General features: G+C 40.3%; 1 protein-coding gene across 5 annotated transcripts in view; it reads left to right on the top strand.

Annotated features, from left to right (window-relative positions):
• L3MBTL3 (L3MBTL histone methyl-lysine binding protein 3) overlaps positions 1-16,344 on the top strand; it is a 154,163-nt gene that overhangs the window by 93,379 nt on the left and 44,440 nt on the right. For all 5 annotated transcript variants that reach the window (XM_084622647.1, XM_084622643.1, XM_084622645.1 and 2 more), the window contains exons 14-16: positions 2,361-2,471; positions 4,100-4,214; positions 13,665-13,767. In XM_084622647.1, the coding sequence (XP_084478773.1) occupies positions 2,361-2,471; positions 4,100-4,214; positions 13,665-13,767 (329 nt within the window). The remainder of the gene's footprint in view (positions 1-2,360; positions 2,472-4,099; positions 4,215-13,664; positions 13,768-16,344) is intronic.

Below are 16,344 nucleotides of genomic sequence, written 5' to 3' on the forward strand. Positions count from 1 at the left end.
GACCCAGTTGGTCCCCGCTACTGAGAGGGACCACCACTGGGGTTTTGGCAGCCGGTAGGTGAGGGCCTGCTGCCGGCATTTAGGATGTTGGCCAGCTGGCCTGTGCCATAGTGTGCTCCTTCCAGCCAGGTTTTAAAAAGTAGGGTGCGCTGAATTCCCTGTTTTATAAAGTGGGGAGGGCTATGGCCTTTTGGCCTCTGCTGACTCTAGCGCCTATGGAGCCGGGGCGAGCCCCATGGGACAGGAGGTACCACTTCTGGGTGGGCTCGTCACTGACTAGTCAGATTCACAATTACCATGTGTGATGCTTCCTTGGGATACCCAGGGTTGTGAGGCACCTTGATGTCACCTGCATGAAGAAGCCTTGTCTGTGCCTGCCAGGGATCAGCTCCCCAACTCCACTTGCCACAGGCAACACAAGTACTCCCTTCTCAGTCCACACAGGCACTGCCATCAGTTTGCAGGTTAGTGATAGATATTCTCCAAGCATGCCCCTGGAGCACGCATGCCGACCTGGGGGCAAAAGGGGCAATTGCCCAGGGGCCTGGGCAATATAAAAGGGCCCCGGGGCCCCCAGCCACTGCCGCCGCTACCACAGCAGTGGCCAGGGCAAGCGATACAGACAGCCCCCCAACCTGAAGCAAATACTCACCAGCAACCACACACCACACAACAGAACCACTCACTCAGGAACCTATCCATTGCCAACTGTGTCCACATATCTATTCAGGGGACACCATCACAGGGCCTAATCACATCAGCCACACTATCAGAAGCTCATTCACCTGCACATCTACCAATGTGATATGTGCCAGCAATGCCCCTCTGCCATGTGCATTGGTCAAACTGGACAGTCTCTACGTAAAGGAATAAATGGACACAAATCAGACATCAAGAATTATAACATTCAAAAACCAGTTGGAGAACACTTCAATCTCTCTGGTCACTCGATTACAGACCTAAAAGTTGCAATTCTTCAACAAAAAAACTTCAAAACCAACAAGAGACTGCTGAATTGGAATTAATTTGCAAACTGGATCCAATTAACTTAGGCTTGAATAGAGACTGGGAGTGGATGGGTCATTACACAAAGTAAAACTATTTCCCCATGTTTATCTCCCCCCCACCCCCCACTGTTCCTCAGACATTCTTGTCAACTGCTGGAAATGGCCCACCTTGATTATCACTACAAAAGGTGTCCCCCCTCCCCCCCTCCCACCCCCGCTCTCCTGCTGGTAATAGCTCACCTTAAGTGATCACTCTCCTTACAGTGTGTATGGTAACACCCATTGCTTCATGTTCTCTATGTATATAAATCTCCCCACTGTATTTTCCACTGAATGCATCCAATGAAGTGAGCTGTAGTTCACGAAAGCTTATGCTCAAATAAATTTGTTAGTCTCTAAGGTACCACAAGTACTCCTTTCTGGTTACCCAAAGTCCTCCTCGCAGCATTTTTCAACCAGGATGGCTTTCATAAGACCAAGGATGCCAGAGCATCTCCCTGAATCCCTAGATGTATTAGACCTGTCCTTTGTTCTTCTCCTGTAAACAGGGGTCCCCCACCCCACCACTGTTTACCTCTTCCTGTTAATTTTCTTCTCCTGATGACTCCACAAAATCTTCTTTAGCATTTGACTCAGTATGCAGATAGACTTGCATTGTAAGTTACGCAATGGCAGGGAAATGCATATCTCCCATCACCTGTCTGGTGGAACCTGCCTTTAACTTCAAGACTTTAAGAACATAATTTCTAATACATAAACGTGTCTCCTTACATGCTACCTGCACATACATTTTTCAAAGACAATGTTGACCATTGTGACACAGGCTTTCAGTAGAGACTTTATGACACTCTTTGGTGAACTATTATGTAAATACCAGACCCATGGGATTCCTGTAACTCTTATGCATCCCTGCGCTATCTGCTAGTTGGCCTCAAGAGGCCCTTGGGTCACACTGTAACCTCTATGGCAAACTTGTAAATGTAATCATAATTTAAAGTGCCATTTGATCTATGATGAAAGTGTGTGAGTGTAAGGAGATACAATATGTAGAATTATTGTGCAGTATGCTGTTTCATAGAGGTGGAAATGCTCTAAAAACATTTCTAGAGTGTTTAGGGGAAACTTATAGCATTAAAGATCTTTACAGCATTAATGGTGATTTTATTTACCTGGGAGGCTTGAAGTGATGAGACTAAACTCCTAGAGAAGTAAATTATTTTTCTAGACTAAGTTATTTTAATACAACAGTTTTTATGTTTTGGTTTGGATTTTTTTTGGAGGGGAATGATTGCCCTTATATTTTATAACAGTTTTTTTACGTTTCATTGAAATACCCATCATCTCTCATTGTAGAAACCATCTCATGGATTTCAGAAAAATATGAAACTTGAGGTAGTTGACAAGAGGAATCCAGTACTTATCAGAGTAGCAACTGTTGTAGATATTGATGACCACAGGATAAAAGTAAGTCAATCTCTCTCTCTCTAAATTGGACGTCCTGTTTACAGCATGTTGACTGTTTTGTAAAATAAATACTGAAGTTCCAAAATTGAGGACCTTGATAGTTTGCACAGGAAGATATGAATCACACTGATGCACTGCTAAACTCACTCTCATCCTCCTTACTGATTAATACACAAGTAATTTCTTTGGAAGGGGCATTTCTATTGTTTTTTTAGTCAGTGATGTGCTGAAATAGAAGCTAAGGAATAAAGGATGAGTGTGTTGGGAAATTGCATTGGGAATAGTTGAGATAAAAGTTGTTTTATAGAAGAATGTTGATGACTTAATAATACCCAATATCAAAAGATTGCTGTGATTTTTGTATTAGGGCTCATAAAATATTTGGGATAGATGAATAAAATCTTTCTCTATAATTTCCACCCTGCAAAAGCCCAAGTGAGACAGGGAAATCTAAAAAGAATGAATGAATAAATAAAGATTTCCTTTCTCCCTGTCAGGAGCTTCTGAGGTGTAGAAACTTATATTAATTCTGGACTTTAGATTGGATTAATTTCAAATGATGTTTGCTAAAGGGTTTGCTGTTTTTTCAGAAGACTTGTATGTCTGGGTTATTTTCTACTTTGGTTTATAAATCATTTTACTTATTGAGTCTTTTAACTGTTAAAATACTGGCATTTTCTGGAATGCTCACTAGCTAAATGAATATGAAGGATATTTCTTTCTACAGTGTGCGGAGAGTTCTTATGCATACATGATATTTCAGGCAGCAAATGCAATTGACATTTCATTTTGAATCCAAATTAACAAAGGGTGTGAAGTCATCAAAATTAATATCTGCACACCTACATATTTTCTGCATAAATTAGTTTGGTCCTGTCAAAAAAATATCCAGTCTAATATATTAAAATGTCAATATTTGTGACCCTTGCAGTTTAATTAACTTCATATTGTATATTGAAATAGCCTTTTATGTACATTTTATAAATAAGATCATAAGAAATACAGATCCAAGGTCTTCATTAGTACAATAATTTAAGTAAGTTAGTTAGAGTTGCAGATCTTTGGTTCCAACCTGAAGAAAATCAGTGATTATCGTCTACAGAATCACAGTTCGGTCTCTCATCTGATTTAATTCCTTACCCTTAATAGTCAAATTTTACAATTGCTATAGATCCCTTTGTTTTTGGGGGTGGTGAAATTCATCCTTGTGCAGAGGCCCTTTACAAATTCTATGTACTGGGTTAACTCCTGTTTAAAATAGGAATTTGACTGTTCTAAATGTTTAGAGCCCTTTGAGAGAGAGGGAGGACATAATTTGGCCCTTAAAGTGTTAGTGTATATACATAAACATTATAACTGTCTAAATGTACATGTATATTTTGAGCCTGACAGTGTAACACACACAGAGACCCATTTTGCTCCCACTTAAGTAAACAACAAACTTCCTTTCTCTTCAGTGGAAGCAGACTAATGCCCAAAATCTAGTTTATACAGCTGTGTAATGTCTACAGTTTTCTCATGTTATTTCTCTAAAGAAGCTGACATTATAAAGCCTAACATTTTGGAAGATTGTTGAGGTAAAATGACTTTATAAAGAATTTTTCTGATGGTTTTTCTTTTGCTTTTAGGTGCACTTTGATGGCTGGGATAGTATTTATGATTATTGGACTGATGCGGATAGCCCCGATATCCATCCCGCAGGCTGGTGTGCAAAAACTGGACACCCTCTTCAGCCTCCTCTTAGTAAGAGAAATCATAAGATGGTATAATTTTAAAATTATGGTGAGGGGCATGTGTAATTTGTGTAATGCTTTCTCTGTGACCCAGTTCATAAGAAGGCAGCAGTTGGTGTATGCAATATAAAATAAGTAGATGTGATGTTTATAACAAAACGCATAATTTATTGAGATTTGGCATAATTAATTGCTTTTTAAGAGGTGACTTCACTGGTCTTGTAAATGAAATTTAACAATTATGCATAAGAATTACACTTGTATACTAGAAGAATCTATGGGGAATTCCTGACCCTACTGAAATGAGTGGCAAAACTCTTATTGACTTTAGTTGGGCCAGGATTTTGTCCCTGGGTCCTCTCTCCATATTTTGGAATGTTAACTTGTTTTCGAGGCCCTACACGGTGCAGACTTTTTGAAAAGGCACTTGATTAAAATGTGGTGCCAGATGCTCAAAGTAGGTTTAGTCCCTTTTGTGCTCCAGGCCTGCAAAGGGGGCTTGAAGCTGCCGGTTTGAAAGGGATTCTACCAGAGACATAGAGTGGACATAGTCTGTGAGCTCCTGCACAGAATGGATGTGCTCGAAGGATGAATCAAGGTTGTGTAGTGAAGGAGACTGTATAGGACCATTCTTTCACTTCTTGTGAAAGTTGGAAAGTGTCTAATGAATGAGGCATAGGATTAGAGAGGCCAATCTCACGGCTTAGTCAGTTCAATACTGCTCTGGAGAATTGGATTCTATCCCTGTCTGTGCCACAGAGTTTGTGTGTGACGCTAGTCCAGTCACTTAATCCAAGCTTTTCACGTGTTCTTCATTTTCTGGATGATTGACTTGAGACCTTGGGTCTGATTTGCGGAAGCGCTGAGCACTTACATCTATTACTGAAATCAATCATATAGAATGCTAAGTAAGCAGAAAAATCAAGTCCTAGATGTCTCAAATTGGGCACCCAGGATACTCTTGATTTATTTCTCTGCCCTTCAGCTCCCTATCTGTTAAGTGGGGATGATAATACTCCCTCATTTCACAGAGATTTTGTGAAAATATATCCGTTAATGTTTATGAAGCTCTCAAATACTTGTCCTCTTCCAGCATGCCTCATCTTATTAGAATCCTTTTTTAATCTTAGTAGTAGTTTTTAGTTGATAGTTAGATTTTAGTTTTAGCGAGAGGAGTACCTCTTTTCCTCTCTTCTCCTATCAGAGAGACTTGCCTCCTTAAGAGGGTATGTCCAGCTCCCAAGGCTTCAGCCATTGCCTCACTTGCTGGGAGGTTTGGATTGATGACCACTCCAACTGCATCCACTGCTGTGGAGAATCACACATTCTGCAGAATGTGTGAACTTCTGCTTACTCCTGAAATGTAGGGCCAGCAAGAACCAGGAGATCAAACTGAGGCTTCGGATGATGGAGCACTCCCTTTGTCCCACATTGGAACCAGATCAGGGGAACCCCCCATATTCCAGTCTCTGGGAAGATCTAATACCCTTTTGACCTTGGCTCATCACTCCCCCAAGAAGGGAGAGACCTCAGAGACCTTCAGAGGCCCCAAGAAGAGGGGCTGTGACTTGCCCCATAAAGAGTCTGCTCCAAAGAGATCTCAGTCTCCTAAGTCAGCGGTGTTGGAATCGTCAATTTCTAGATCTGGTACGATGGAAGCTGCAGGTTCCTCTGGTACCACTAGGGCTGGAAAACCAAGAAGCTCTTACAAGAGCAAACATGGCTCTAAGCGAGCCTCTGTACTGACCGGGGATGACCAGGAGAAACATTCTGCCAGATAAGATGCATCTCTTCCACCAGTATCTCCCGTGGAGAGTTCTAAACCATTGGTACTGTTGGCTTCCAGAGAGACCATCGCATCGGTACTGGTGTCCCATTCGGTGCCTCAGGAATTTTGATTCTTGAAGGACTTAGCTTTAGCAGAGGAACCGCAGTTCTCACAGATCATGGGCACCAAGGATCCCGTGTACCAACACTAGTTCGGTCTCCAGACCCAATTTATCATCAACACCACCCAGTTCACCACCATTTTCAGTTGGGGCTCCTCCAGTGCTCTGAGGAGGATGGCAGAGGGGACTTTCACTCAGTCCATTCAGTCTCGTCAGTCTCTGCACAGGGTTCCCCCGCCCATCCTTAAAGGAACACTTTCTACGTGGGTCATAGATACAGAGAAGAGTCCAGTGCAAGTCATCACAAGTGGTGGGATCAACTCTGGATGCCATCACCTCTGCCGTATGACACCCCCAGTGATCATACTGGGATCCTGGGCTGCTTACTGTCAGCAGTTTTCTAGGGCTCTGGGCCTAGCCCACTGGGATGAGAGGGAAGTTCAGTTTCTGCCACCTCAGACCATTCCCCAGCAGCAGGAGATCTTTGAGGAATAAGAGGCGAGGGAGGATGAGGACACTACTCCTCAATGCACTGTCTCCTCATAGTCACCTGATGCTTACCCCTGAAATGAATAGAACTATGCCCATTTACACGAGCATAGAATTTGGCCCTATGGCTCTGACCCTCAGCTGGCTCAGTGTAGGTGCAGGATTCCTTTCTCTTTTATAGACGTACAAATAATGGAATATAGGAATTGCCATACTGGATCAGCACAGTGGTCCATCAGGTATAGTACCCTATCTCTGATAGTGGCCAGTCCCACAAAGTATACAGTCAAGGAATACTTGGTTTTTGTTTGTTTTTGAAATCATAAATTCATATCCAAACCCCAAATGTCTAAATTTCATCTGGTTCCAGATTTATCTGAAATTCACCTCTGCTCTAGCTAGCAATCAGATCATTTCCCAAGAAATAGAGAAATGCCAATTTGGTCATTTGAAATGTGTGCAACTGCAGCAGTAAATCAGAGACAAGGCGTTTTTGTTTTATTTTTTGAACTGCTAAATCTCTAATTATTGACACTAAATTTATCACCAGTTGTAAGCTCACCATGGTCAGTTGTAGATCGTGAACAGTTTGGTTATTAGAGCAGTGACTTGCAGGTATCTATTTAATGAAAGATGTGAGAGTGATTGAAGTGACAATTTAAGGGCTATTTTCTTCAGTATTTGGCTTATTGTTTTCTTTATTGGATTGCGTCATTATGTTGATGAGTATTGGGATTGAGCAGAATAGAATTAGATTTTGTATTTGCCTTTCATACTCAGGGCATTTCAACATGCTTTACAAAATAATGAACTAAAGAGTGTCATTAGGCAGTGACTTTAAAGGCAAATATAGCAGCCATTTTCTACTCAGCAACCACTGTCATGTGGCTGTGGGCATTAGAAAGTTTGCTTTGCTTGTTGTTATCCTCCCAAGGCCTCTTCTCAGGCCTTTAATTTTCCTGTTCTACTCCCAGTCCTTGCACCAGTTTTGCATGATTAATTATGGCTCCATATGGAACTCATCAATATTGCTCATGACTAAACTGAATAAATAGGTGGAGGCCCAAAGAGATTGTTAAATAATGTAGTCTGAACTGTATCTCATAGGACATTAAACCTCATCCATTTACCGCTATTAAGACGAGTAATTTGTATTTTACTAAAGCATATCTTCCAGAAAAGGCATCTAGTCTTGATTTGAGTATTCCAAAAGATGGAGAAATATACCACTTCCCTTGGTAGTTTGTTCCAGTAGTTAATCACCCTCTCTGTTGTAAATAACTGCCTAATTTCTAGTTTGAATTTCTCTGGCATCAGCTCCCAACCATTGGTTCTTATTAAGTCTTTCTGTGCTAAATTAAAGAGCCCTTTAGTCCTGGGATTTTTGTCCCTGTGAAGGTGCTTAGCCACTCGGAGGCTTCTTTTTGATAAATAAAACAGATTGAGCTCTTTACATTTCTCACAGTAAGGCATTTTGTCCAATTCTTGAATCATTTTTGTCTCTCTTTTCTGCATGCTCTCCAGGTTTTCAACATTCTTTTTAAAATGTGGGCATCAGAATTGTACACAGTATTCCAGAATCGGTCTCACCAAAGCCATATACTGATCCAAAATCACCTTCTTACTCCTAATCACTACTCCCCTGTTTATACATCCAAGGATCATATGAGCTCTTCTTGACATAGTATCTCACTGGAAGCTTATGTTGAATTGCTTACATAAGAATGGCCATCTTGAGTCAGACCAATGGTCCATGTAGCCCAGTATCCTGTCTTCAGACAGTGGTTGCTGCCAGATGCTTCTGAGGGACTGAACAGAACATGGCAGTTTATCAGTTAGTCCAGTCCCAGCTTCTAGCAGTCACAGGTTTAGGGACACATAGAGCAGGGGGTTGCAACCCTGACCATCTTGGCTAATAGCCATTGATGGACCTATCCTCCATGAACTTCTCTAATTCTTTTTTGAACCCAGTGATACTTTTGGCCTTCACAACTTCCCGTGGTAGTGAGTTCCATAGGTTGACTGTGCATTGTGTGTAGTATTTCCTTATGTTTGTTTTAAACCTACCATCTATTAAATTCATTGGGTGACCCCTAATTCTGGTATTATTTGAAAGGGTAAATAACACTTCCTAATTCACTTTCTCCACACCAGTCATTATTTTATACACCTCTATCATATCCTTCCCTTGGTCATCTGTTTTCTAAAATGAACAGTCTCAGTCTTATTAATCTCTTCTCATATTGAAGATGTTCCATATCCCTAATCATTTTTGTTGCCCCTCTCTGTACCTTTTCCATTTCTAATATATTTTTTTTGAGCTGGGGTGACAAGAACTGTACACAGTATTCAAGGTCTGGGCGTAACATGGATTTATGTAGTGGCAATATGATATTATCTGTCTTATCTCTCGGTTTCCTAATGGTTCCTAACATTGTTAGATTTTTTTTTTGACTGCTGTTGCACATTGAGTAGATGTTTTCAGAGAACTATCCATGATGACTCCAAGTGGCAACAGCTAATTTGGACCCCATTGTTGTGTGTATATAGTTGGGATTATGTTTTTCCAACATTCATTACTTTGCATTTATTAACATTGAATTTCATCTTTCATTTTCTTGCCCAGTCACCCAGTTTTGTGAGAGATGCCTTTGTAACTCTTTGCAGTCTGCTTTGGACTTAACTATCTTGATAATTTAGTATTGTCTGCAAACTATGCTACCTTACTGTTTACCCCTTTTTCAGATCATTTATGAATACGTTGAATGACATTGGTCCCAGGACAGATCCTTGGGGGACCCCATCATTTACCTCTCTCGACTGTAAAAACTGATAATTTATTCTTACCCATTGTTTTTCCTATCTTTTACCAGTTACTGGTCTGTGAGAGGATCTTCTCTCTTATCCCATGATTGCTTATTTTGCTTAAAAGCTTTTGGTGAGGGACCTTGTCAAAGGCTTTCTGAAAGTCCAAGTACACTATATGCACTGGATCACACTTGTCCACATGTTTGTGGATCCCCTACTCCCCAAAGAGGCACGGTGAGGCATGATTTCCCTTTACAAAAGCCATGTTGACTCTTCTCCAGCACTTTTTCATCTATGTGTCTAATAATTCTGTTAGTTACTATATTTTCAACCAATTTTCTGATACTGAAGTTAGGCTTATTGGCCTGTAATTGCCAGGATTGCCTCTGGAGCCTTTTTTAAAATATGCATTACATTAGCTATCCTCCAATCATGTGGTACAGAGAATGATTTAAGCATTAGGTTACATACTGCAGTCAGTGGTTCAGCGATTTCATATTTGAGTTCCTTCAGAATTCTTGGGTGAATACCATCTGCTGGTGATGAGTTATTACTGTTTAATTTATCAGTGTTTCCATAATCACCTCTATTGACACCTCAATGTGGGACAGTTCCTCAGAACTGTCACCTAAAAAAAAAAAATGGCTTAGCTGTGGGAATCTCTCTCACATCCTCTCCAGTGAAGACCAATGCAAAAATTCATTTAGTTTCTCTGCAAGGTCCTTGTGTTCCTTCAGTGCGCCTTAAGCACCTGCATCATCCAATGGCCCCACTAATGTGTAACATCCTTCATGATTCTGATGTACTTTAAAAAAAAAAATTGCTTTTAGTTTTTGTCTCTTATGCTAATTACTCTTCAGATTCTTTTTTGCCTGCCTAATTATACTTTTACACCTGACTTGCCAGAGTTTGTTTCTTTCTATTTTCTGTAGTAGGATTTGATTTCCAGAGTTTAAAAGATGTCTTTTTGTCTCTATCTATCACTTTTACTCTGTTTAGCCATGCTGGCGGGTTTTTTTTGGTCCTCTTACTGTTGTTTTTTTTTTTTTAATTTGGGGTATGCATATAATTGGAACCTCTATTACAGTAATTTTAAAAAGTTTCCATGCAGCTTGCAGGCATTTCACTCTCATGACTGTTCCTTTTAATTTCCGTTTAACTAGCCTCCTCATTTTTGTGTAGTTCCCCCTTTTGAAGTTAAATGCTACCGTGGTGTGTTTCTGTGGTATTTTTCCCCCTACAAAGATGTTAAATTTAATTACATTATGGTTGCTATTATCAAATTATTTAGGTCTGTTCACCTCTTGGACCAGATCCTGTGTGCCACTTAGGACTAAATCAAGAATTGCCTCTCCCCTTGTGGGTTCCAGGACTTGCTGCTCCAAGAAGCTGTCATTAATGGTGGTTAGAAATTTTATCTCTCCATCCCATCCTGAGGCGACATGTATTCAGTCAATATGGGAATAGTTGAGGGGTAGACAACATATGGCACGCGTACCAAAGGCGGCACGTGAGCTGATTTTCAGTGGCACTCACCCTGCCCGGGTCCTGGCCACCGGTCCAGGGGGCTCTGCATTTTAGTTTAATTTTAAAAGAAGCTTCTTAAACATTTTAAAAACCTTATTTACTTTACATACAACAATAGTTTAGTTATATATTATAGACTTATAGAAAGAGACCTTCTAAAAACGTTAGAATGTATTACCGGCACGCGAAACCTTAAATTGGATTGAATAAATGAAGACTTGGCACACCACTTCTGAAGGTTGCCAAACCGTGGAATAGTTGAAATCTCTCATTATTACTGAATTTTCTGTTTTTTGTAACCTCTTTAACCACCCTAATCATTTCCCAGTCACCGCCACCATCTTGGGTCAGGTGGTCAGTAGTATATTCCTACTGCTATGCTCTTATTATTCAAGCATGGAACTTCCATCTGTAGAGATTCTGTGTTACTGTTTGATTCATTTAAGATTGTTACAAATTTGATCAGCAGTGGTTTTACATTTACTTCCAAATTATAGACGGTAATGTTGAATTACCTCAGGCCTGGAACTGATCCTTGTGGAACACTACTAAAAACACCCATATTTGATGATCCCCATTGCAACTACTTTCTCAGATCTCTGCTAGCCAGTTCTTAATCCATTTAACATGTGCAGTATTGATGTTGTATGGTGCTAATTTTTAATGAGAATGTTGTTCAGTACCAAGTCAGATGCCATACAAAAATCTAAGTATATTACATCCATGTAGTTGCCTTTATCAACCAAACTTGTAATCTCACCAAAAAATGCAATCAGTTTTGTTCGACAAAGATCTATTTTCCACGAAATCATGTTGTCGGGCATTAATTATATCCATGTCCTTTAATTCTTTATTAATTTAATCCCATGTCAACCTTTCTGTTGTTTTGGCTGGGGTTGTTATCAGGCTAAGTGGATTATAGTTAATCAGGTTATCCAGCTTGTCCTTTTTGAATATTGACACAACATTAGCACTCTTCCAGTCTTCTGGAATTTCCCTAGTATTACACAGAATGCACTGACTTTTCAGCAATTCCAGCTCCTAGAGACTGCTCTAGGATCCTGTCCATGGATGAACATTATTCTAACGCTGACTGCTAGGCTGACCTCCGTAAGAACTTGTTAGCAGGAGCAAACTTCCACCCAAAGAAACAGTTTTATTTTTTTGTTGCTTCTGGCACTGGAGTTAACACTCAGGTTCCACCTGGACTGTTATCTGGGACAGGGCAGAACAGAGGAATTTGACTAAACTTTTTATCGATAATAGGAATAGTATTTCTGCTATTTAATGTGCTGCACTGTGGATGTTATCAACAACATCCTTGAAAGTTATTTAAATCAGAGGTGAGATTAATATTAACCTGTTGGATACTCTGGGCCTGACTGTTCCAAAGTTCAGGTGCCTAATGCATGCTAAAAATGCATCTGCATTTCTGTATCTGATTTGTGTGTGTGCAAGACAGGGTTTTCATCTAGTTAGCCATTCACATGCACAATTAAGGTAGTTGTGAAAGAAAGTTAGCTACACAAATTCACTCACAAAATCCAGCTCTGTGTATGATGTCTGTCTGGTTGCGTTTGTGTGTGGATTTTTTTTTGTTTTTTTTTTTTAAATATTGCATTGTGGTTATGGACTTTGTTTTTTAATGTAAACAAGATAAGAAGCTCAGTTCTCCATTCCATTACACCATTTAAGCCACCATTACACCAGTGTGACTCCACTGGAATCAGAGTAACATGAAATGAGTTCCAAAAAAGTGTATTTTTGGAATATGGCTGAGAATTAAATCTCTCTCTTTCTCACACACTCTTGTTTTGCTGTGAGTGAAAATATGTATGTCATGTAGGAAGATTTCTTTAAGTAAATCTTGTCTTTCATGTGTATGTCTGAATGCGTGTGTGTGTGTGTTTTTCAAGAAAGAAAAATACTAAAAACAATTCATGTTTGCTGCTGTTCAGAAGAGATTTCTCCATCTGCTAAACTGGAGAATTTCAGTGTCTGACTTGCTGACATCATGGATCGTGTATTGCTTGTTTGATTGAGTACCAAACCTAAAGTCTAGTCATATTCTTCAAAGCCTCCACAATCCTCAATGTAAAAAGAAAAGGAGTACTTGTGGCACTCTAAGTACTCTAAGGTGCCACAAGTACTCCTTTTCTTTTCGTGAATACAGACTAACACGGCTGCTACTCTAAATCCTCGATGTATTATCCATTGATGAAAACCAGATATTCCCAAAAGTTCAGTGGAGTAAGCTGTCAAAAATGCATTTATGACTTGCTCTTACTAATGTTGTCTTCATCGATTTCCACCTCTTCATTTATTGGAAAATTCAAACTAAGAACCTCAAAGATCAATATCCATTATGAACAGATCTCTGTCTTTAAGCACAATAGGAAGTCTTAGTTTGACTCTCTGCTCTTTCAAAATAACATTGTTACAGCTGCAGTGTGATTAATCTAAAAGATATTACAAATAAAACATGCTCTAAATTGTGTGTACTTTTTTATGGACTATTAATTATGTAGTTTTTCTATAGAGGTTCATTTACACAGGACATTTTTATTTCCTCTTTAAAACATATTGCATTAGTCTCCATCATACTTCTGCAAAATCATTTAAATAAGTACTTTAAGTTGTGTGGTGTGTACCTATTTACATCTCCATGTGTTAATGTAATCCTCCAGTTCTTGCTTGTGTGTAAATTTACATAACTTTTCTAATTTCTCGTATGTCCGAATATATAGGTCCCTTGGAATTAGTGGAAGCTTTAGAACATGGAGGATGCCCTACTGCAGGATGCAAAGGAGTTGGACACATAAAACGAGCAAGACACATGGGCCATCACAGGTATGTGCTATAAAAAGTTGTAGCTTAACTGTTGCTTGATATGTTTATATCATTTAGAAAGAGAGCTGCATATACTTCTTTTTAAATTGCTGTTCTCAAGAAAGCAGAGCCTAGCTGGAAAAAAATTAGATCCACGTTGACTTCAGTTGCTATGGTGAGCATGTAGAAATTAACATCAACAATCTGTATTTCATTGCAGAAAGGTGTGCCTAGGAAAAATAAATCCAACATTTTATTCATTGCAAATGAGAGATATGGCTGCTCTGCTTTTTGTTCCAAAAGGGCTACTCATGTGGCTGTTTGGATTAGAACATGATGCAAAAAACCCTTTTGTGCAGCTGCAACTTTGTACCAGGTGAAATGAACAGGGCAGTAGTTTTATCAAGGCTTTTGTTTTGGGTTTTTTAAATTTTTGTCAAAGCACTTTTTAAGTCCTTAATCCATATTTCTGTCATCACCTTTGACTGATGGGCCTGCTGCTAAAGCTGCCTGCCTACTGTACTTCTCTGAAGCACATTCATGAAATGATGGATTCCAGGGCCATCCTGAAGAAGACTCAGCAAGAGGAGGGAAGGATTCTGGGGTAATGGAAATGAAAGAGGGAGAAATATCACAGAAGTCAGTAGTTTTGTTATTATTTTAAAATATATCCAGTTACAGTACAACATGACCCTAGTACCCCAATAAGTGAAATACAATCAGTGCAAAGTGTTAAACTCAGAAATAAATATCAAGCAGAACCAAAGGGGCTAGCACAAGGGAAACCCCTATAATCCTCAGGCAAATCAAACTACTTGTAGCTTTTCCTGGTATTTGTCCAAAAAGATCTGTGGGACCACTAATGTACCACTGTGTGCTTTCAACTTGCATGCGGTGTGCTATTTGGTAAATTGTTTGAATCAGTTTGCCTTTTTATGTTGGCGCCTTCTTACAATATGTTGACAGTTGGGTTCTCCTTTGTCTCCTCTTTGGTCTGTTCTTCACCTTCTCTCCATTTTTCTTTCCCTTCTGTCTTTTCCTGTCCCTGTTCTTCTGTCATTCTGTTGTCTTCTTATTTTTTCTTTTCTGTGCATCTTTTCTTTCAAGTTCTGTTTTTTATGCTTTTTTTGCTCTTTCCTCTTTGCAGTTGCTTCCACTCTCATGGTGTGGGGAGGAACATTCAGAAATGCGTCTGTGGGTCCAGGTTATCTTTGCTTTTGTGTCTGAGCTCAGTGTCAGAAGAACAGAGAGAAAAAAAGGCCAGAGGGACTGTTGATCATTTAGTCTGACTTCATGCATACACAAGGAGCCTCCCGCTGCTGATGGGAACACATTTGCTTCAACTTTGGTCATAGTTGTGATCTAGCATCCTTTGCCATCCCCTGTTTGTCTCCTTTGCCATTGCCCCTACCCACTTTTGTTAGCCCAGAAACTTGTAGGCCCTGATCCTGCACCACTGACTTCAGGGGCGTTTTGCCATTGACTTCAGTGAGAGCAAGGTAAAGCCCTTAATTTGTCCAGTGAGGAAATTTTAAAAGGAACAATGAGGGTAAGTAATTGTTAGAAAATTTTTATCTATTCATTAATCTTCTCACCTCTAAAAGAGATTTGGCACTAAACATTTTTATATTGGGAGGGTGTAACGCTTCTGGCAAGTGGAGTCGGCAGCAAGAAGGGTAGGGTTCAGTGTCATGGGGTTTCTCTCAACAACAGAAAATAGAATTGGTTTGAGCCCTCACCCAGTAACCTCTGAAAACTAAACACCACCCTGGGTGCCTCTAAGAGGCAGTACTTCCCCTCTCACAAGCACCGAGTCCATGTACAACAAAATAAATCCTTTATTCAACGGGAAAAGGGGACCCAGCATGAATTTGGGAAAGCACCACAACCATAATTCAGAAGCAGGTGACCACAAGCAAACATCCACCCCACAGTGCATTGGGCAGTGTCCTTTGTCTCAGTTGCTCACCTTGTGGTGTGAAAGTCCAACAAAGGAATGCCCCTTATCACACCACTCCCCTTCCCCTCTGTGTCACCCCACTCACAGTTGGCAGTCCTTGGTTAGCAGAGACCCAGAGTTCAGCGGTGTGTTCGGGGGGGCATTGAGCAATGCCTTGCAGCCGCCACCTCTGTAACTGGCTCATAGCTGCTGCTGTCATGTCACATTCTGAGGTTCCACCACTTAACCCAGCTCAAAGTGATTTCAGCAGGTAGTGTAGAACCTTACTCTCAGTGCAGCTTCTGTGTTGCCTTTCATTGTTCTCAAACAAGGTCTAAGGCTTAGCCCCTAGACTTGCTCAGCAGTTAGGACAGCTCTAGAAATCACCAGCTGGAAGCAAGGACTCTTAATTGAGTCCGGTCAGCTCTGTCGTTAAACACTGGAGAGCAGCAGGTCAAGTGGTATTTATGACTCTTTATGCAGTGTCCACGCTGCTGTGTATGAACACCTGCCACCAACTCTCATCTCCTCTGGGATTTGGCATCCTAACCCCGGCTTAGCAAATGAGGTTCAGTTTAGGGTGACCCCCCTCAATCAGGGCATGCTAAGCACAGTTCTGCTGCCCTTTACTCAAAAAGTAAGGAGAACAACATTTCAGT

Source organism: Lepidochelys olivacea (assembly GCF_965140295.1).
Source record: "Lepidochelys olivacea isolate rLepOli2 genome assembly, chromosome: 3".
Classification (NCBI taxonomy): Eukaryota; Metazoa; Chordata; order Testudines; family Cheloniidae; genus Lepidochelys; species Lepidochelys olivacea.